General features: G+C 37.9%; 1 protein-coding gene across 6 annotated transcripts; it reads left to right on the top strand.

Moving 5' to 3' along the window:
- Positions 1–424: 424 nt before the first annotated feature.
- On the top strand, positions 425–22,801 carry LOC104221492 (putative late blight resistance protein homolog R1A-3). 6 transcript variants are annotated; one of them, XM_070168466.1, is made up of 13 exons: positions 426–595; positions 715–806; positions 1,000–1,056; positions 14,787–14,981; positions 15,443–15,742; positions 16,524–20,045; positions 20,170–20,261; positions 20,439–20,760; positions 20,875–21,051; positions 21,133–21,199; positions 21,321–21,620; positions 21,699–21,874; positions 21,983–22,801. In XM_070168466.1, exons 1-6 carry the CDS (start codon positions 457–459, stop codon positions 20,001–20,003), a joined length of 4,263 nt encoding a protein of 1,420 aa, XP_070024567.1. In that variant the 5' UTR covers positions 426–456; the 3' UTR covers positions 20,004–20,045; positions 20,170–20,261; positions 20,439–20,760; positions 20,875–21,051; positions 21,133–21,199; positions 21,321–21,620; positions 21,699–21,874; positions 21,983–22,801. The 6 variants fall into 6 exon arrangements, with proteins under 6 accessions (XP_070024569.1, XP_070024567.1, XP_070024568.1 ...); XM_070168467.1 differs by having other exon boundaries at positions 20,439–20,562; positions 20,940–21,051; positions 21,321–21,874; XM_070168465.1 differs by having other exon boundaries at positions 20,940–21,051; positions 21,321–21,874.
- The last annotated feature ends 313 nt before the right edge of the window (positions 22,802–23,114 follow it).

The following is a 23,114-nucleotide window of genomic DNA, read 5'->3' as shown; positions in this document are numbered from 1 at the left end:
ACAACAGCCACAATTCGAACATGTAGGTCACACGAAGACAACTTTCCGTTTCTCCAAGGCTCCCCTTCTCACCTCTAGTATACTTTTTCTTTTTAGCATGTTTTCAATAATACATTTTTATATCATGAAATCATTCAATTTTAAAATTACACCTCCAAATAGGAAAAAGGATAGCATGATGCGCAAGGCATTTCGCAGTTACGCGCAGGGTCCAAGGAAGGGCAGCCATGACTCGAACTTGGTTACACGAAAATAACTTCGCCGTTGCTCCAAGGCTCCCTTCTCAACTCTAAATATGAGTTCCCTTTAAAAAAAACCATCACAATTTATCAAATACAGTATATAACAAAATGCTTACTTTTAGCAAACCTAGAGAAACAACTCGGAAGTATATTCAAGAGACTATTTCAAATTTAATGCCCAACCATATTTTTGTCATTTTTCTACCCAACATAAATGATCTGGTGCCCTAGTTCCCTTATATCTTCTCCTTCTCTTCACCTCCACACGAATTCATACATTATACATACACAACAACAGAGAGGAGATCGAAAGCATTCTCACAGATTTTTCATCTTCAATATCAATAAAAAAGGTTAGTCAACCATGATCTTAGCCAATCATGTTTTCTGCTATGGCTTTTTTATGCTTCTTTTCTTCAGTTTCATTGTATTCTTTCTCCTGATTAGGTTTTATGTGTATTTTATACATCAGATCTTGAGAAATTGAAAGGAAAAGTTACAATAATGGAAAGAGGAGGACAAAGTGAAGGAGAAAGCGAGAAAGGGAAAGCAATCAAATTATCGGTATGTCATGTCATACAATATGTTTATTACAACTAATGTTGACTTGGATGATTGTCCAATATTTAATCCTTAAAATACAATATGTATGTATAATTTTAATATATATAAAAAAAGGAAGAAACACAACTCTATCTTAAAAGAAGAAACCAACGTGTTTTTTCTCCACTGAGACACTAAAATAAATTTTTTCCAGAAAAGAGAAACTCTATTCAACTACAGAGTACTGCAACTATATTCTACAACTGATCAGGTACGATTTTAGACTTTGAAACTTTATAGTTATACTGTTGACAACAAGTGTAACAATCTCGGGAGGAATAACTTTGTGTTCTTGACTGTGTTTTCTTTCAAATTATAAACATACTTGTTAGTTCTTACTAGCTCATCGGTAGTAGTAATAAATAAGCATACCATGCACCATCAAATAATAATTTTTAAGAATTCTCGTAAGGTGAAACCTTTGAATTAATGATAATGGGACTCTCAACAGTAATTTCAGTCAATAGCTACAATTATATACAATTTGAATTTAACCTTTTGTTGTACATATATATGGTAGAAAACTACAATTTACATACTGTCACGACCCAAACCGGAGGATCATGACTAGCACCCGGGTCATACTTGCCGAGCACTAACGTACATTTTATCTAACCTTCCTTATTATTTTTAAGGGCCGACGAGATCATTATAAATGGTAGATATGAATTATGAACAACAAACAATGAAAGATAATGGAATGAACATACATAACATGGGATGACAAGGCTGCCAAGAAACTACATATAAGATACGAGCTACCACGCTCCCATGAAAGACAACAAAAATCAGCCGACAAGGCATACCAAACTATACATGAGTCGACACCTGTCTATGAGCCTCTAAAGGAGCATAAGTGCTGCAACATTGCCGGAACAGGGCCCCGACATACCCATAATATCTATAACAAAGATGCATACCAAGTCCACGGCAAGTTCGGAGAACGGATCTCGCCAAAAACCGCTGAACTGAGAAGACTACTGTGGTGGGGGAGCTGAGTTTACCTTTCTATCCGGACTTGCAGCATGACATGCAACGTCCACAAATATAAAGGACGTCAGTACAAATAAAGTACTAAGTATGTAAGGCAGGAAAACATAAGTAAGAATAGTAATATAAACAGGAATAGAGAATATACAACCTGTAACATCTAGATACCTCTGAGGGCTACTGATATGAAATGCATGACACACACACACACACACACACACACACACATATATATATATATATATATATATAAAACTTTTAAAACATACGCCTTTGTGAGCATCATCATATCGTACCCGACAGTAATAGGCTCGGTAAAATGTACCCGGCCACATGGAGCTTGGTAAAACCCAACTGATCAGTGGTTGCACAATATGTGTCGTGCCCGGCCGACAATAGCACGGCTCGGTAGATTAAAATATATATATATATATATATATATATATATATATATATATATATATATATATATGCAGGACTTATTGGAATCATATTCTGAACCTTTCGGAGTGACGTAAGGTCGATATTCTCCATACACGTTATTAGGAATAACTCTTCATCAAGAATCTTATAAGAATCAGGAAGTACCAATAACATTGATAACATAAGAATAAGAGAAGCAACCTCAACATCAATTGTTCCATAAGAATGGAAACAATGTAAGTACTGCTAGCTTCTAAGAGTAGAGTGCCTTTGGAAGCTCGTTCATTGCATTATGCACAATCGAAGTCATGGAAAAGAAGGAAAGGGATAGCCTCACATACCTTGTATATATACTGCACAACCTCAATCTATGCAAATGTCACGACTCCTTAGTCTACAATAAGAGAAATGACACGATCGTTATCGTTTAAGCATCATAACTATTATGTATCGACCACGACCTATTTTACGATGAAACGAACAACACCTCCCCTATATATATGACTTCACACAAGCCAAAATAATCACCAAACAGCCCAACATACCCCTATCAATTCATACACAAAACGGCAACCATAATAGTGTCAAACAATCCGAAAATGTTATGACGAACGACCAGCAAACAACCTTACCATTATGTGGTGTTTCTCCCCACCCTTTCTCCTCTCAACTCCATAAAAATTATAGCAAAAGAGACAACCCAATAGCAATAGGAAACAACCCACAAAACAGTCCCACAAGTTCAGCAACTCAAAATTAATATTTCAGTTTACTTAAACACGTTTCGACTTGTCTTTTCTTTCAAATTGAGAAACACAACCAAAAGTACATAATTAATCCTCTTATCTAATAAACCAGCCATGAATTCAACTTATAAATAAGTTCACAACCAGCCAACCATGATGCAAGAACAAGCAACATTCGACTCTTTCGAAACTCGCTAGGTCTAATTCTTTTCGATCGAGTTACAACTCGCAAACGCATATATAATGGAAGGAGAAGCATAACCTTACTGTTAGCGGAAACGTAAAAGAAAGAACACAAGATTTAACGTGGTTCGGATCAAAATAATCCTACGTCCACCAGAGAACAATTGCCCTTTTTAATATTAACAAAGGAAGGGGAGATTTCCCAATTACACTTAAGAGAATTTCTCTCTTAACTCTCTACTCACTACAATGTATTGTATTATTTTGGGATGATTTCTACAAGTGAAGGAGTGCATCTATTTATAGAGGTAAAGACCTCCTCTTGATGTCATTGGTGACATCAAACTACCTCCTCTTGATGTCATGGGTGACATCAAAGGAGGAAGCTTCCTCCTAGCATCCACACCAACTCTTTCCACCAACTCTTCCAATTGGCATGCCATTGTTGACTAAACATAAACCAACATTTTCAGCATGCCATTGTTAACTAAACATAAACCAACATTTTCAATCTCCACCTTGGTTTGCGTTTCGAGCGTGTGAACAACTCTGGCCAAAACTTCTAAGCTTACTGGGCAACCCCGTTGTAAGAAACAAGAAGAATCAAACCATTGTTGAACATACCACCTCCACCTAGCAACTGTTCTCTTCGGAGTTGCATCAGTTGATGCACACCCCCGCCAAGTCCTTGCAGTGTGCAAACTTAGCGAGCGGGACTATCTTGGTCAACATGTCTGCAGCATTATCGTCTGTGATAACCTTCACGACCTTGATAGTTCCCTCATCAATAACATCTCGAATAAAATGAAATCTGACATCAATGTGTTTAGTGCGCTCATGAAATCTCTGATTTTTCATTAGATGAATAGCACTCTGACTATCACATCTAAGAGTTGATTCCAGCTGAACCAAACTCAATTCCGCTACTAAACTTTTCAACCAGATAGCTTCCTTTACCGCCTCCGCTGCTGCCATGTATTCTGCTTCTGTCGTAGACAAAGCGACAATCGACTGCAAAGTCGACTTCCAACTGACGGCACTGCCAACGAGGGTAAAGATGTATCCAGTTGTGGACCTTCTTCTGTCAAGATCTCCTGCATAGTCAGAATCCACATAACCGAGAATTGAAATACCTGTACCACTTTTTCGAAAGGTAAGACCAACACCAGAAGCTCCTTTGAGATATCTCAATATCCACTTGACAGCTTCCCAATGCCTCTTTCCTGGGTTGGACATGTATCTACTTACCACACTTACAGATTGAGCAATATCTGGACGTGTGCATACCATAGCATACATAATACTACCAACTGCACTGGCATAAGGAATCTTTGACATATGCTCCACCTCATCCTCAGACTGAGGCATTTGTGACTCTGAAAGTTTAAAATGAGGAGCTAATGGTGTACTTACAGGCTTGCACGTTTGCATATTGAATCTCTCGAGAACCCTTTCAATATACCTCTTCTGAGAAAGATGTACAACATCGTCTTCTCTTGAAATCTCCATACCAAGGATTTTCTTTGCAGCTCCTAAATCCTTCATGTCAAATTCCTTACTCAATAGTTTCTTCAAAGCATTTATCTCTGTAATGTTGTTAGCAGCAATAAGCATATCATCAACATACAACAGTAAATAAATCATTGAGTTACCAGACATCTTCTTGTGATACACACAACTATCAAATGCACTCCTTGAGAATTCATGTGTAGTCATGAATGCATCAAACCTCTTGTACCACTGTCTAGGGGATTGCTTCAAACCATACAAAGACTTCTTTAGTTGGCATACGTGATCTTCTTTTCCCTCAGCTAGGAAACCTTCAGGTTGATCCATATAGATTGTCTCTTCTAGATCACCGTGTAAGAAAGCAGTTTTGACATCAAGCTGTTGAAGCTCCAAGTCAAATTGTGCAACCAATGCTAGTAGCACGCGAATTGAGCTATGCTTCACGACCGGAGAGAAAATCTCATTGTAGTCAATTCCCTCCTTTTGGCTGAAACCTTTTGCAACCAATCTCGCCTTGAACCTAGCATCTTCCACTTCAGGAATTCCCTCTTTCTTTCGGTAGACCCACTTGCATCCAACTGTCCTCTTCCCCTTTTGTCTTTTCACTAAGACCCATGTCTGATTCTTGTGAAGAGACTCCATCTCTTCAGTCATGGCTAACCGCCATTGTGCGGCATCCTTGCAAGAAGTTGCTTCAATATACGAGGAGGGCTCCAGATCTTTAATCTCTTCTTGTGCAGCTACGAACGCATATGCAATCAAGTTTGCTTGATTTATAAGGCGTTCCGGTTCTCGTGTCTGCCTCTTCTCCCTCCCCTTCGCAATTGTGTATGGTTCATTGACAGCAAGTTCTTCAACGCCTACATCTTCTGACTCATCTTTAACCTGAGTCTCTTGATCCTTTTCCTTGGCAAGCTCCACCGGAAGCTCCACCTGCTCGTTGTTCTTGTTTCCTGAAAACTCCACGGAAACTTTACGGGGATCAAGTATAGAGGATTCATCGAAGGTGACATCTCTACTAACTATAAATTTGAGTAAAGACAAACACCAAAGTTTGTACCCTTTTACTCCATCCACATACCCTACGAATATGGCCTTCTTAGCCCTTGGTTCAAGCTTTCCTTCATTAACGTGATAATAAGCTGGACACCCAAATACTCGTAAGTATGAATAGTTAGAGGGTTCACCTGACCATACCTCATTCGGAGTCTTAAAGTCAATTGTCGATGCTGGAGATCGATTGACAATATGAGCAGCAGTGTGAACTGCTTCAGCCCAAAATACTTTGGACATTTTGGCTTGTAGGAGCATACAACGAGCCTTTTCAAGAAGAGTTCTGTTCATTCTCTCGGCAACTCCATTCTGCTGTGGGGTATGCCTGACAGTCCTATGTCTTGAGATCCCATGAACCTTGCAGAATTCATTAAACTCTTCATTGCAAAACTCCAAGCCATTGTCTGTGCGAAGATACTTGATTTTCCGCTCCATTTGATTTTCAATCAAAATCTTCCACTCTTTAAATGCTTCAAAAGCATCACTTTTTGCCTTCAAAAAATACACCCAAACCTTTCGTGAGAAATCATCAATAAAAATGAGAAGATACCTCTTTCCGCCCTTCGATGGAAGTTTAGAAGGACCCCATAAATCTGAATGGATGTAGTCTAGCACTCCTCTTGTCTTGTGTTTGCCAGTGCTGAAGCTGACCTTCTTCTGCTTCCCTAGAACGCAGTGCTCACAGAAGTCAAGCGTGCTGATCTTCTCACCTTCCAAAAGTTTACGATTGCTCAACATCTCCAGTCCACGTGCGCTCATATGACCTAGTCTCATGTGCCATAGTCTTGCCTTGTCATCATTAGATAACTGCACTGTAGATGCATTTGCAGAGCCAACAATGGTGCTTCCGGCCAATGTGTAAAGGCCGTTCTCCAGCTTGCCTTTCAGCATGACTAAAGAACCTTTAGTCACCTTCATAGTTCCTGCTTCGCTCATGTACCTGTAGCCTTGTTCATCCAGAGTACCCAAGGAGATCAAATTCTTCTTCAGATCAGGAACATGACGGACTTGTGTAATAGTCCTCACGATTCCATCATGGCAGCGAACCCGAACTGAGCCAATGCCAACTATTGCACAAGTTGCATTATTGCCCATTACTACGGTTCCTCCACTTTTCTCGTAGCTGCTAAACCAGTCTTTTCGGAACGTCATATGCAGAGTACAAGCAGAGTCTAACACCCATTTGTTTTCATAACTACTATTATTATTACACGATGTTGTTAGTACATAATCATTATCAAAATTATGTACCTGTTCAACTGTAGATGCACTCGCCTTTTCCTTGGACTTTGACATTGGGCAATCTCGTTCAAAGTGCCCCTTCTTGCCACAACCCCAACACTCTGTATTCTTCTTGTTCACACGAGACTTTGATCTGTGCTTTGATTTGGTCTTTCCCTGTTGGCTAGTCCGGCCTCTTACAAAGAGGCCACTTGCCTGGTCATCTCTATCTCCTTCAATGTGCCTCCGCACATCACTAGAGTTAAGTGCCTGCCGCACTTGCTCAAGCTTGATAGGCTCCTTGCTATACATCATTGAATTCTCAATATCACGATATCCTGAAGTCAATGAAAATAGCAAAGCACATGCAAGCGTCTCCTCCTCCCTTTTAATTCCTGCAATCTGTAAGTCCATGACAAGTTTATTAAACGCATCTAAATGATCTTGTAACGAAGTACCTGACCCCATCTTAAATGTGTGAAGACGCCGTTGTAACAACATTCTTGTTGTCACTGATCGGTCTTGGTATAGCCCTTCTAGCTTTTCCCACAACTGTTTGGCCGTCTCTTCGGTACCCGTACTCACTTCACAAAGCACGTTAGGTGCAAGGGATAGTTGGATTGCACTCAATGCATCCCCTTCAATCTTCTCCTTGTCGGGAGCTGATATATCCGTAGGATACTTTCCGTCAATAGCATGGATTGAACCTTCCCTCCGCAGTAACGCCATCATCTGGATCTTCCAGATATTGAAGTTGTTGCGTCCATTGAATCTATCAATTTCAAACTTCATGGAACTCATATTTGCTTGTTCTTTCTCCTTGGATCGTTAAAGAATCCTGTCGCTCTGATACCAATTGTTAGCGGAAACGTAAAAGAAAGAACACAAGATTTAACGTGGTTCGGATCAAAATAATCCTACGTCCACCAGAGAACAATTGTCCTTTTAATATTAACAAAGGAAGGGGAGATTTCCCAATTACACTTAAGAGAATTTCTCTCTTAACTCTCTACTCACTACAATGTATTGTATTATTTTGGGATGATTTCTACAAGTGAAGGAGTGCATCTATTTATAGAGGTAAAGACCTCCTCTTGATGTCATTGGTGACATCAAACTACCTCCTCTTGATGTCATGGGTGACATCAAAGGAGGAAGCTTCCTCCTAGCATCTACACCAACTCTTCCAATTGGCATGCCATTGTTGACTAAACATAAACCAACATTTTTAGCATGCCATTGTTGACTAAACATAAACCAACATTTTCACTTACCTTGTACTGAGTATAATCCATGAAACCTGGTCCTTCTTCGTAAAAAAATCAGTTCCTCAACACGACTACAAGAAGGAGAAAGAGAGACTAGCAAGTTGTCCAACCTTTTCGGCACTAGAATCACATCGTAACATTCTAGGGTTTATGTGAAATTTTTGCGGAGGAGTTGCAGGGGTTATATCTGATTTCCATGGTCTGAAAGATGAGTGAATTAAGTGAGTTTATAAGCCCTTAAATGTCCCCTCTTTGTCGACTTTGGAGCTTTTAATTGTGTCCTCTCCTTTTGGCAAGTAGGTGATACACCTACTTGTCACCTACAAATCTGCGTATGCTCGCAAAAATGCGAATATCTCTATACTCCGCGATCGTATTGATGAACGGTTTAATGCGTTGGAAACTAGACTCATAGTTATTCAAATTGGTGGGTAGATCACCCCGTAATTCCAGGTAAATCTAAAAAAATGCATAGTAACATTTGACCTAAAGTTTAAGTAAAATTATGAACATAAGTTGCGACAACTTTTATTGGCTTTTGTTTCTTAACTTGTTTGACTTCAAGACTTATGATATGGATATAATATAATTCAAATACCTTAAAAAACAACCTATTGAGAATATTAGCACCCCTAGGTTTACCCAAAAATACGAGTTACAACATCCTTGATTCGTTTAACTTCTAATATTTGTTAACCACCCTTATACACTCTTGTATCATTTAAGACCAATATGATTGATTTCTTATCTTCTCAAAGATATTCTCTGCTCGAATTACGTCGACTAACTTATGGCATGAACCAACGTATGAGAATATGATTTGTAACACTCTCCCCCACTAGGAAAATTCGTCCTCGAATGTAAGGGTTTATGGGGAGTCTAACTCATCGTGGATTCTAATGGAAATTTCCGGCCGAGTTTCCACTATAAAATGGTCACTAGCCAAACTTGCAAGCAGTTAAACCCAACGTATAGTCTCACAAGGCTATACCAAGCATTATGGATATGTACGTTATCTGTGTATCACTATTTTGTATTAAGGAAGACTATTCTCAAGCTACTACTTACCTTATAGAGCCATTTCACCTTCTAATACGTCCTGCGTCCCCCCGACATCCTCGTTATCTTTAATCTAGAACAAGTAAGGGTATTTAGACTTCATCTCCTCTTCTGCTTCCCATGTCATTTCTTCCATGTTCTTGTTCCTCCACAATACTTTGACGGAAGCTACATCCTTTGTTCTCAGCTTGCAGACTTGTCGATCTGATATAGCCACTGGCACTTCTTCATATGATAGATCCTCTGTAACTTGTACATCTTTGATAGGGACGACCCGACAAGGGTCTCCAATACATTTCCTCAACATAGATACATGAAATACTGGGTGAACAAATTCCAATTCGGATGACAATTCTAACTCATAAGAAACCTGTCCAATTCGTCAAAGAATTTTGTACGGATCAATATATCGGTGACTCAGCTTACCCTTCTTCCCAAAACACTTAACACCCTTCATCGGCAAGATTCTCAGGAAAACCCAATCACCAACCTCAAACTCCAGATCACGAAGTCGGACATCAGAATAAGACTTTTTCTTGCTTTGTGCCGTCCCCAGCCGCTCTTCTATCAGTTTCACCTTCTCGATGGTATGGTGAATCAAATATGGCCCATATAGTTTTGTTTCACCGACTTCGAACCATCCAAGTGGTGATCTACATCTCCTCCCGTATAGTGCCTCGTATGGGGCCATTTTAATACTGGAATGGTAGCTATTATTGTAGGCAAATTCTATGAGTGGAAGATAGTCATCCCAACTCCCCTTGAAATCCAGAACACGTGTTCGTAGCATATATTCAAGTGTCTGAATGGTACATTCAACCTGTCCGTCACACTGTGGATGGAATGCAGTACTGAGATTCACTTGTGTCACTAAACCCTTCTAAAAAGACCTCCAAAATTTAGCCGTAAATTGCGCTCTTCGGTCTGATATAATAGATAACGACATACCATGAAGCCTAACAATTTCCTTGATATACAACTTCGCATAATCTTCAGCTATATAAGTTGTCATAATTGGCAGAAAATGGGCACATTTTGTAAGTCAATCAACTACCACCCAGATGGAGTCAGACTTATGATAAGAGCGAGGTAATCCAATAATGAAGTCCATATTAATCACCTCCCAATTCCAGGCCGGAATCTCTATATTCTGAAGCAATCCACTGGGTTTCTGATGCTCGATCTTTACTTGTTGATAATTAGGACACTGGTCTACAAATTCTGCAATAGACTTCTTCATGTTATCCCATTAATAGTGCTCCTTAATGTCATGATACATTTTTGTCGAGCCGGGATGGATGAAATATGGGGATTGATGAATCTCAATCATAATCTTTTCTCGCAACCCTCCCATATTAGGCACACATAATCGGCCCTATTATCTCAGTGCCTCATCTCCTCCAATCTCGAAAGCCATAATTTTACACTGCTGAATGCTCTCTCTCAATCTTACTAAGGTAGGATCTTCGTATTGTCGTGCATTTAACTCGGCTACCAATGATGATTCTGTTGTATTCTGTACAGCAACACCTCCGTCACCATAGTCTAACAATCTGATTCTCATATTAGCTAGCTGATGAAGCTCTTTAGTCAACCCTTGTCTACCTGCCTCAATGTGTACTAAGATTCCCATTGACTTACGACTGAGAGCGTCTGCCACAACATTGGCTTTACAGGGATGGTACAATATCTCGACATCGTAATCTTTCAGTAATTCAAGCCACCTACGCTGCTTCAAATTCAACTCCTTCTGCTTGAAGATGTATTGCAAACTCTTGTGATATGTGTAGATGTCAACATGGATGTCGTATAAGTAGTGCCGCCATATCTTCAAAGCATATATTACTGCAGTCAATTCCAAATCATGGGTCGGGTAATTCTTTTCATGCTTCTTCAATTGTCTTGATGCATAAGAAATCACCTTCCCACGTTGCATTAATACGCACCCAAAACCTATACCTGAGGCATCATAATATACCACATAACCTTATGTTCCTTCTGGGAGAGTGAACACTGGCTATAGCTTCTGAAAACTTCGTTCACAAGCGTCAGACCACTGGAACTTACTAGCTTTTTGTATAAACTTATTCAATGGTGCTGATATAGAGGAAAACCATTCTACAAATCGCCTATAATATCCTGCTAGCCCCAGGAAGCTATGGACTTCTGATAGTGTTGTAGGTCTCGGCCAATTCTTTACTACATCGATCTTATAAGTGTCGACACTAATACCCTCCTCAGATATCACATGGCCAAGGAATGCTACTTAGTTTAGCCAGAATTCACATTTGGAGAGCTTAGCATATAACTTACAATCCTGAAGCGTTTGTAATACTATCCGCAAGTGACCCACATGTTCCGCCTCCGAACGAGAATACACCATTATGTCATCAATGAATACGATCACGAACACATCAAGATAGGGCCTGAATACAGTAGTCATGAGATCCATAAAAGCTGTTGGGGCATTTATTAGCCCGAACGACATCACCAAGTACTCAAAGTGCCCATATCTTGTCCGGAAGACCGTCTTTGGAATATCCTTCTCCTTAATCCTCACCTGATGATACCCTGAACGTAAGTCAATCTTTGTTAAATACTTGGCACCCTAGAGTTGGTCAAACAAGTCGTCAATCCTTGGAAGTGAATACTTATTCTTTATAGTAAACTTATTCAACTTTCGATAATCGATACACATCCTTGATTCGTTTAACTTTTAATACTTGTTAACCACCCTTATACACCCTTGTATCATTTAAGACCAATAGTACTAACTTCTTATCATCTCAAAGATAATCTCTTCTCGGATTTACGTCGACTAACTTATGGCATAAATCAACGTACGTGAATATGATTTGTAACACATACAATTTATATATAACTTATATACAATTATGTTAGTTGTGTATATTGATATACAATTATGTTAGTTGTGTATATTGTATGTCATTTGTACATCTTTCATGAATACAAAATATATACAATTTATTTATGTCTTCTTCTTCTTCTTCGAGTTTCAACCTAAAATTCCAACCAAAACCAACTCGAATCTTCACCAAAATCCTTCAAAATTGAGATATGAAATCCAAAGGATATTCCCAATGGCGGGGGTTAGGGATAGATGTGAGGGTAAGTGGAGTTTTTAAAAAATGTTTTCCTAACTTTTTCTAGGAAAGTCATTTTCCTCCAATTTCAGGAAAATATGATATTTAGGAAAATATTTTTCAAACTATTTTGTGCAATCAAACAATGAAAAATAGAAAAACATTTTCCGGATATTTTCTATCATACCAACACACCCTTAAAACTTCAATGTTTTTTAATAGTTGTTGCGAAAATATGGAACATGTTTCGGTCAGAGCGGAAAAGAAAAGCCTTCCCTTCTTCTATTGAGTAACAAAATAACATATTTACAAATAGTAAATCCTAACAAATAGAAAAATATTTAGTCCTAAACATTTATGGAGAGCAACTAGGTATATGGACCACCGGTGCTTCACCTGTAGTTACACAGTGGACAATACTTCACCTTCATAAAATAGGAAAAAAATGCATAAGTACCCCTGACCTATACCCGGATTCCTAATTACACACCTTTTTTTTGCGGGAATTCTATTATCCCCCCTAAACTTTTTTAAAATTGAATTATTTGCACTCTTAACGCTGACGTAACAGAGTGTGCGTATTTCACTCTTCCAAAGGAGAGTGAGTTTGGGAGAGTGAGAAGCAAGAAAAATTGATTTTTAAATTATTTTTTATTTTTTTTTACCATTTTTTCTTAATTATTTTTCCTTTTCCTTTTCCTTTGTCTTTATTCTTTTACTTTTTTTTTCGTTTCTTCTCTAATTCCGGCAAATATTCATTCATCGGCGACTTTGTCTAACCTTTTTTTTATATTTTTTCTTTTCACACACAAATTAAACTCTCAAAAAGATCTATTCACAAGAGAAGCAAAATACACTCAAATTTGGGGGAGAAAATTCATCATCGAAAAACCTTCCCACGCCGGAAAAAAAATGATGTATTTAAATTTTAACTAGAAAAAGTTTTCTCAGCTTATATTCGTTTTTATTTCTTTTGCTCTTCCTCCCACTCATAAATTATATTTTCAAGAAAAATTTATATATATAACAAAACACACTTAGATCGGGATAAAAATCTGTCGCCGAAAAAAAAATTGCCGGAGAAAATGGTGTTTGTGAAATTACGACGACCACCATTTTATGCCGCCGGTGACCAAAACAAAAAGAAAGAGAATGAAATAACCAAAAAATGAGAATAATAAGAAAAAAGATAAGAAAAAGAAGAAAGAATAAAAAAAGTACTAAAACATGTGGGGGTGCGTGTAGCTTACCACTTGCCAAGAGTTTGGTTGTCTAATTTTAGGGTGCAAATAATTCCATTTAAAATAATTTTAGGGGGATAATAGAATTCCCGCATAGAAAAATTATGTAGTTGGGAATCCGGGTATAGGTCAGGGGATACTTATACATTTTCTCCATAAAATATGTACAACATATACACGCCTAATACCCTCCCTCAATTGGCGCATGTGGATTACAAATGCCCAACTTGCATAAGAGAGAAACATACTGAAATTTTTCCAATGCCTTCGTAAAGAATATGCCACTTGCTAGTGTGAAGACACAAAGCTGGTACGAATATTCTCATTTACTATCTATTGTTCCTCTACCACGTCCACCAGTCTTGCTATGGAAAGAACAAACAAGTGAAGATAATCAAGTAGCTAAGCCTAAATCGATTAAATAGAAATAATAATATTAATCAACAAATAATAGGGTCCATCAATTCCTAAATTTTTGTGTTTTAATAACAACCTATAACTGAAAGAATAAAAGAAAAAACAACGTAAACATCATAAAGCATAGTGTTAGAGGTCACCTCTATTCATCTCTTCCTCGGAAAAATGGTTAAAGAAATCCTTCATTAAGTTATTAATCCCTTTTTAGTGTATAATATCAGCATACTATACTAAAACTGGGAAGCCTCTAACTTCAAACTTAAATTATCAAAAGGCCCTTACTCAAACTTTGCTCCTATAACAGTTTTTGTACAAAAATGCAATGATTGAAATATGTTATATACCAAAATTAAGCCTAAATAGCAAGTGATCACAACCCCATTCTAAATAATAAATAATAACACTTAAAAAGAATCAAAGCCAGTTAAAGGGGTGAATAAGGCATGGCATAATTCTTATATGTTTCGTTTCTCATGTCAGTTGTTCATTATTTTGTATTAATACTTTGTAAAAAATGTAACACTCTATGAGAAGTAACTTTTTTCAAGTTTAGCTATATATGTACTACAAAATATAAATCATAAAGACACCAACAATGGTACCTTGCCTTCTCTTCTTTTACATGATATCCATATTCATTTCTTTGATATTTCCACTGCAAAATAACACTACCAATATAGGGATAAAAATTTGATAATGGAGCCATTGATTTGTTATGCATGTGAAGATGGACTCAATATTGTTGGAGCCATGGGGAGGCACCGGTGGATCAAAATGGAATTACAAGCTGAAAAATCCCATTAAAGAAATATTGATTGCTCATGGAGATATTATAGACTCCATCATGTTCAGAACTGTTACTAAAAAAGGTATTACCATAGGCTCACCAAAGTTTGGTGGGAATGGAGGCCAAATAAGCAAGGTAAGTCAAAAAAATTGTAGTTGGCATATTTATTTCTCATGATTGGAACGTTCTTCTCAAGTCAAAAGTGTCTCATGTCATAGAAATGAGCTTAAATTATGTAAAAGGAAATAATTTAAGATATTTAAACCAGTTATAGCAGGTTATTCATTTTTCTTACCACCTTCAAGTTACCTTACCAGGCTCTTGATATGAAAAATCACGTTATTGGGCAACTTAATATGATAGTGTAGCAACTTTTTGCATTTTTAATATACACAACGTAAAATCTATGGTCATATAAGCATCTTTCAAGTCAAAGATATGAATGCACTTGTTGCTTCATATTAAAGTTTGTCGGTTCCTTTGCATTGAGAGGATTCAAGGATTTCAAATCCTAATATGACATTCTTGCAGTTTTCTGAATTCATGTCAAAATTTCCGACCCTGCTACTTATTTATGTGATTTACAATAATCCCAGGTTGTTATTGAGGCAACTCCATTGGAATATTTAACAGGCATCAAGGGGACATTTGGACATTATTGTGGCCTTTCGGTTATAAAATCTCTATGTTTCATAACTAATGTAAAAAATTATGGACCATTTGGGTGTGAGGCTGGTGGAACCCCATTTTCACTTGTGATGAAAGAAGGTGTAGCTATTGTGGGATTTCACGGGCGTTGTGGAGCGTTTCTTGATGCTATTGGTGTTTATTTGCAAAAACTTACTCCTTCCGCTTCAGAAAAGGAACCTATGGTTGAAGACATTGAAATCCGTGATGTATGTTGTGATTATTCCCTCCTTCGCTTAATCACCTCTACTTCCGTTTCTTCACCTCATACGTCAGAAATTGAACCTAAAGAAAAAAAATTGAGGCAAATGAACCTATGGTTGAAGAAATCGAAATACATGACGTCTATACTACTTTTTTTTCTTAATATCATGAATCAGACAAATTTTGTTTCTTATTTGTTTTATTTTATTTCTTTTCGATTAATTATGACTTTATATACTAAACCAATAGATGCACATAAGCACTTAATATATATTCTTACATTATTAAATCGCTTAATAATTTTAAGCTAGTATTTTTTTGGTACAAATACCGAGTACGAGCAAGTTTTGCTATCAGAGACATGCATTCACTATTTTATAACAAAGAATAAGAACTTATTGATAGAATTATAAACTTCTTGTTGTAAGAACAAAAAAACAACTAAATATTATAAAGTTTGTCAATCCTGGTTAGTTATGATTTTCAAGAAGTTGTGTTTATATGTTTGACAATTACTTCTATTCATCTCTTCCTCGGAACGGTTAGAATAAATCTTCACTAAATCGTCCATCCCCCTTTTTAGTGCATAATGTAGTAAATTGAAGGGGGGAAAACACCAGCTGAACATATTCTTTTAATGCAGTTGAACATATGCATAGTAAACCATTTTCTTGACATGCTTATTTTGGATACATAACCAGTTGCTCAAACTCTAAGAATATAATATATAAAGAATTAACTGTCTTTCTTTGTGAGAATTTGATATAATGTTTGGTCTTTTGGCAGGTATCATTTTCTACCATTCGCAAGGACACTCTCAATGTTCTGGATTTCATAGAGAGCTTAAAGAATGAAGAAATTCAAAAAGTTGTTGACGTGGATCTAACTAAAAAGCTGATATTGGAACTGGACTTTCTCGTTCTGAATCTCCATCATCTTTCCAAGTATCATGCTGAACAACTTTCTCCATTCATGACAGAATATGAGATTCTTCAGAATGTATGTTGCAATATAAGAGATTTTCACGAGTTGATAGTGAATGGTTGCGTTGGGCATGAGATTGTTGAATATGTCTTACCTCAGTTTCAACTAATGGCTGAGAGAGTAGGACGCTTCCTATTGCCTAATCAAATTTGTGGACACTCTCTACTCTTCAAGTTAGAACATTCATTCTTGGAGATTATTCCAACTCAGTTGGAGGTTATGCACATATGTTTTACAAATTTGAAAGCTTCAACATCAGCAGAAGTTGGACACTTTATTAAGCAGCTCCTAGAAACCTCTCCGGACATTCTTAGAAAATATTTGATTCATCTACAAGAACACATGATAAATGTTATTACCGTTAGCACTCCAGGGGCACGAAACATTCATATTATGATAGAGTTCCTATTAATCATTCTCACTGATGTGCCTAAGGACTTTATTCATAATGGCAAGTTGTTTGAATTCCTAGCACATGTTGGAGCACTTACCAAGGACGTATCAGCTATTGCTCGCGACTTAGAAGAGAAATCAAAGAAAGGAGAGAGTACCAATGAAACAAACAGTGCAACTCTAGGCTTGCTTGAAAATATTGAACTCCTGAAGAGAGAACTCAAAGATGTTTACCTGAAAGCCCCGAACTCATCTCAACTCTACTTTCCCATGAGTGATGCACCCCTATTCATGCATCTTCTACTTAGACACCTAAATGATTTGCTCAATTCCAATGCTTATTTAGTTGCTTTGATAAAGGAAGAAATCAGGTTAGTGAAAGAAGATCTAGAATTCATAAGATCTTTGTTTGGGAATGTTGAGCAAGAATTGTATAAAGATCTCTGGGCACGTGTTTCAGATGTGGCATACGAGACAAAAGATATCATTGATTCAATTATTGTAAGAGATAATGGTCTCTTACATCTTATTTTCTCACTTCCCTTTGCCATAGAAAAGATCAGTCTTATAAAAAAAGAGGTCTCAAATTTACATAAGAAGATTCCCAAGAACATGGGCGTCATTGTTGTGAACTCTGCCAACAAGCCAGTTGCGCGTAAGTCATCAATATCTAGTAAAATAATCGTAGGTTTTGAAGAGGAGACATACTTGATAATTAGGAAGCTCACCAGTGGACCAAAAACACTTGATGTCATTTCGATCACTGGTATGCCGGGTTCCGGTAAAACTACTTTGGCGCACAAAGTGTATAATGATAAGTCAGTTTTTTGTCATTTTGACATCCGCGCATGGTGTACAGTCGATCAAAAGTATGACGAGATGGAGTTGCTGAAAAAACTTTTTAATCAAGTTGTTGGTTCAACTTCGAAATTTGGTAAGAAGATTGATGTTGTTGATGAGCTACGGAAATATCTGTTTGGAAAGAGGTACCTTATAGTCTTAGATGATTTGTGGGGAACTGCAGCATGGGAAGAATTGACAAGACCCTTTCCTGAAGTTGAGAATGGAAGTCGAATTATTTTGACGACTCGAGAAAAGAAAGTGGCAATGGATGCACAACGCCATAGTGATCCTCTTGACCTTCGATTGCTAAAACTTGAAGAAAGTTGGGAGTTATTAGAGAAAAAGGTCTTTGGAAAAGAAAGTTGCCCTGATGAACTACTGGATGTTGGGGAAGAGATAGTCCAAAACTGTAAACGGCTTCCTTTGGTGGTTGATTTGATTGCTGGAGTCATTGCAGGGAAGGAGAAGAAAAGGAGTGTGTGGCTTGAAGTTCGAAATAATTTGAATTCCTTCATTTTCCGTAGAGAACAGGACGTGATGAATGTTATAGCATTAAGTTATGACCATTTACCTGATCCCTTAAAGTTGTGCTTGATTCACCTTGCAAGTTTTCCGAAGGACGAAGCAATTCCAGTTCGTCATTTGGAAATTTTATGGCTTGCTGAAGGATTTTTGGAGCAGAGAGATATGAAGAGTGTGGAAGAAGTGGTTTCGATTTATCTGGATAATTTAATTTCCAGTAGCTTGGTAATTTCGTTCAATGAAATAGGTGACGATCGGACTTGCCAAATTCATGATCTTGTGCATGACTTTTGTTTGATAAAAGCAAGAGAGGAAAAATTGTTTGGCGAGATACGTTTAAGTGCTCCATCATCATCTTCTTCAGATCTGATGCCACGTCAAATGGACATTGCATATGATAAACGGCACCTTTTGCATAACAATAGGCATTCTGGTAAACACCTCTATTCTTTGAGGATAACTGGATACATATATCATCACAATAGTCTTAATGATATATGTCACCTAAGACACTTGAGGCTTCTTAGAGTGTTGCAACTGGATGACTCTGTTATTCTGGTGAATGATTCTTTGTTGAATGAAATATGCACATTGGTTCATTTGAGGTACTTAAGCATTCGTACAGAAGTTAAATCTCTGCCTTCATCTTTTTCAAATCTCTTAAATCTGGAAACTCTATGGGTGAATAAACATGGACCACCCTTGGTATTATTCCCAACAATTTGGAATCTTGTTAAGTTGCGAGTACTGGAGATAGATGACTGTTCGTTCTTTGATTTGGATACAGATGAGCCAGAATTGATAGCAGAGGACTCAAAGTTAGACAAGTTGAGATTAATACAAGGACTCGTAGTTTCCTATTCAAAAGACACAGAGGATATTTTCAAAAGGTTTCCCAATCTTCAAGAGCTTGGATTTTATCTCAAGGAATCATGGGATTGTTCAACAGGTCGATATTGGTTCCCGAAATTGGACTTCTTAAATGAACTAGAATCTCTCAAAGTAACTTTTCAAAGTTCAAATTCAAGTGATAGCGCACCCTTCAAGTTTGAAAATCGACTGTGGAATTTTCAATTCTCTTCGAGTTTGAAAATATTGTGGTTGCATCAGTTTCCTCTGACATCCGATTCACTATCAACAATAGGAAGACTGTCCAACCTTGAAGAGTTGTACCTTGAAGACGCAATCATCGAGAGGGGAGAATGGAACATGGGGGAGGAAGACACCTTCCAAAATCTCAAATATTTGAGGTTGTGGGAAGTGAATCTTGCTAAGTGGGAGGTTAGAGAGGAACCCTTTCCCATGCTTGAGAAATTAGAACTGTGGGATTGTCCTGAGCTTGATGAGATTCCGCCTAGTTTTGGGGATATTTCTTCATTAAAAATTATCAATATCTGGCAAAGCCGTCAACTTGAAGATTCCGCTCAAGAGATTAAGCAATATGTTGAAGATCTGATAGGAGAAGACAGGATTCAGGTCCTTGTTCGGAATGAGTCTAAAGATGAATATTCACTCAGATATTGATTACAAGGTGTATTTGGAGGATAGCAAGAAGTGAAACAAAAGGTGGTTAACTTCTGTATTATATGAAAGTTATCTTATATCTCAGCTTTTTCAAGTTTTTATGTATCTTTCAAGAAATACCATCACAATCAGCTCATCGACGCATAGAGTTTTAATTGTTATGCAGGCTGGTGGAATTCACGCGCACCAAGAATCAGCCCATTGATGCATATGATGGGGGGATATTCAGGTCCAGATGTTTCAATAGGTGCTGCAACGGTAAGTGTTATTAAAAATCCTCCAGTGCGTATAGATGTGAGTATAGATGAGTTTATTACCTCCTTTATCTCATCCCTTATTATCAGTATCTGAGTGAATTTTATCCCGTCGTTGCGGAGAGTCAGCTATACCATCAGAATCAGCTCATCGACGCATAGAGTTTTAATTGTGATGCAGGCTGGTGGAATTCATGCGCACCAAGAATCAGCCCATCGACTCATTTGGAGTTTGAGGCTGCTGTATCTTTGATCAAGATGTTTCAATAGGTGCTGCTGTACAATACTTGGCCTCATGTGCAACAGTAAGTGTTATTAAAAATCCTCCAGGCCAGTTACTGGTAAAGATGCGTGTTGCGCTCAAACAAGAATTCCCACTAAGAAAAAGAAGTTTAGTTGTGATAATATAAGGGGGAAGCTGATAAAATTAATCCAAAGGTGCCAGTGTTTATTCTCACAATTTGATGCCACAAGCTACAATGAATTTGTCCAGAATAATGGAGGTATTATTCTTGGTAGCATTAAGAATATCAACTTTCCTGAAAGGTTAAATCATCCTATAGTTAATTCTTTCCAATTTTAATCGCTAGTATTTTCTAATCGTGGCTTGATTGAAGGTGATGCCTTAGTAGACAAAATAACTTATGCAACTGATTGAAGCTCCATGTTCAACTCTTCCCAGAGAGATAGCAGCTCCGGTTACTTTCCCCGTCGCTGGGGAACACTCAAACAATCAATTTCAGGATGATCTTTGATTTCTTCATACCAAAATATCTGCATCAATTTGTCATCAGGTATGTGAATTTCTCTAGTAAAAAGCTGTAATTTACCTACAACCGGCGCCATAATTCTGTTTTTTTTTTTCTCTTGACTAGATTTATTATCCCATAGCAATTAAAGGATTCATCCGGATAAATCCCCACTTGTGTGCGATGATTTTTGGTAAAATCGTCATCTTTGCTGTTTCATTCGGCGATTTTGTCAACTATTCTTTAGGTGCATGCCATGATCAACTGAATGCTTGCATATATTGTATTACATATATACCAATTTTTTTTGGCAGGGCTCCTCCGCTAGCTTTGGTTTTTTAGACTCTTACTACATTTGCTCCATTTTATTTCACCTAAGAGTCTTGAAGGAGATCCTGGACGTGATTGCGCAGTGCTTGGCTTCTTTCAATCCTTATAGATTGTTGGCTTTATGTTTACCTTGTCCGAAATCCACGCGGAAAGGTTCTTTTGATTCAATTTTGATGGAGAGGCAACCTGAATCATCGTTGTCACTATGCCAGCCCCTCAACAAGGCACTCGTTCACCTCGGCCCGAAGCAATTTTTAGTCCTGTTCCTGTCTCATCATCAACAGGTCCTCCTATATTTCCTCCACCAAATGTCCAACCAAACCAGGTGCATTCTCAAAATGCTGTTGTACTTGTTGTTGCAGCTAGCTCTGTATTTGTAGATAACTTGGCTGCACAGGCTGCTACTCTTGCTCCGTTAGCTGTGAAAAACAGACAAGAAATGCAACAAATTTTCCTCAAAGCTTGATCTACTCTCGTTTCATTATAAGAAGGAGACTCGAGTTGACACTTTACTTTGCCCCTGTGCTTGTTCTCTGTGGTAAGTTTTTAGTTTAAGAAATGGGAAATTATCAAGGTTACTCTTTCTGAGTACTTTTGTCCTTGCAGGTGAAAAAGTTTTAATCCGTGCATCTGAATGTGACTGCAGGTGCTGGATTATATTGAAGACATATACCGGTCTTCATGAGATTGCTAACTCTTGTAAGAACTTAGGGTATTTCCTTCCGAGCCAAATGTATGCGCAAGAACCGAATGTATCCTTGACAGAGCAACGCTTTGTAGCTGTCTGAGCTGGCTTCCAAATGACAAGCGCCACCTTCGTTACTATTGCAAGGAACCGTCAAAACATGATCAGACTACCTTTGTGTATATATAATCAAGCCTCAAACTCCTGACTATCTAGCCCTCGGACCGCCTGATGCTGGTTTTGGAGCAATCGTGCAACACTGCAAGGGATTGCGGCGACTTTTGCTTTCTGGCCTCCTTATGGATCTCGTGGATGAGTACATCAAGGCCCATGCTAAGAAGCTAGAGATGCTCTCCGTAAATTTTGCAGGGGATAGTGATCTAGCTCTACTACGTGTTCTCCGGTTGTGAAAGACTCCATAAGTTGGAGATCAGAGACTGCCCCTTTGGCGACGAGGCTCTGTTGGCCAATGCTGCAAAGCTCAGAAGTTTCCCCCGGTTGATGTTGAAGTTATAGATAGATGAGAGGGGTCATCGAGATACAAGACCAGAAAGTTGCCTCGTCGATAAACTCTACATATACAGGACAGTGGCAGGACACGGGTGTAATGTACTTCCTAGCTACTAATAATAAATTTGTGGGACATGTATGGTTAAACATTAGTTGTAACTCTCTTTGAAAACTAATGTGTATCAAGTCTTTACTTTTGAGAAAATCTCAAGTGGATGTCATGATCTTTACAACATTATGCAAATGAAATTCTATTTGTTGAACTTATAATATCTGCTACTTATAGGCTGTTTTCAAGAAGTTAATTTGGTGTCAATACATTACATTGGTTTCAGTCCTTATGGGGTCGCTTGATACACGAGATAAGGTGGGATACGGTGTGGGATAAAATTCATACTATGTTTTGTTGACGCCTTGACGGTATAAATTTCCAGGATCAATTTTGTACCGTCAACTAAACATAGTATAAATTTAATCCCAAACTTAATTCTGGATATCCTACCTTATCCCACCTTATTTCATCAAACTTGGGATTATAACCTCCCAGGTGGAATAAATTAGTCCAGGGATAATAATTCCAGGA

This window comes from Nicotiana sylvestris, chromosome 2 (assembly GCF_000393655.2).
Source record: "Nicotiana sylvestris chromosome 2, ASM39365v2, whole genome shotgun sequence".
In the NCBI taxonomy this organism is placed as follows: domain Eukaryota; kingdom Viridiplantae; phylum Streptophyta; class Magnoliopsida; order Solanales; family Solanaceae; genus Nicotiana; species Nicotiana sylvestris.
The sequence above is the reverse complement of the archived record's forward strand: the minus strand, read 5'-3'. Positions and strand labels throughout refer to the sequence as shown.

Bases quoted from the DNA above. Each gene is read 5' to 3' on its own strand.
- LOC104221492 (XM_070168467.1), top strand. From the start codon at position 457: ATGATCTGGTGCCCTAGTTCCCTTATATCTTCTCCTTCTCTTCACCTC. The intron at 1,057-14,786 runs GTACGATTTTAG...ATGCATGTGAAG, and splicing joins TATATTCTACAACTGATCAG to ATGGACTCAATATTGTTGGA. The intron at 15,743-16,523 runs GTATGTTGTGAT...GTCTTTTGGCAG, and splicing joins AAGACATTGAAATCCGTGAT to GTATCATTTTCTACCATTCG.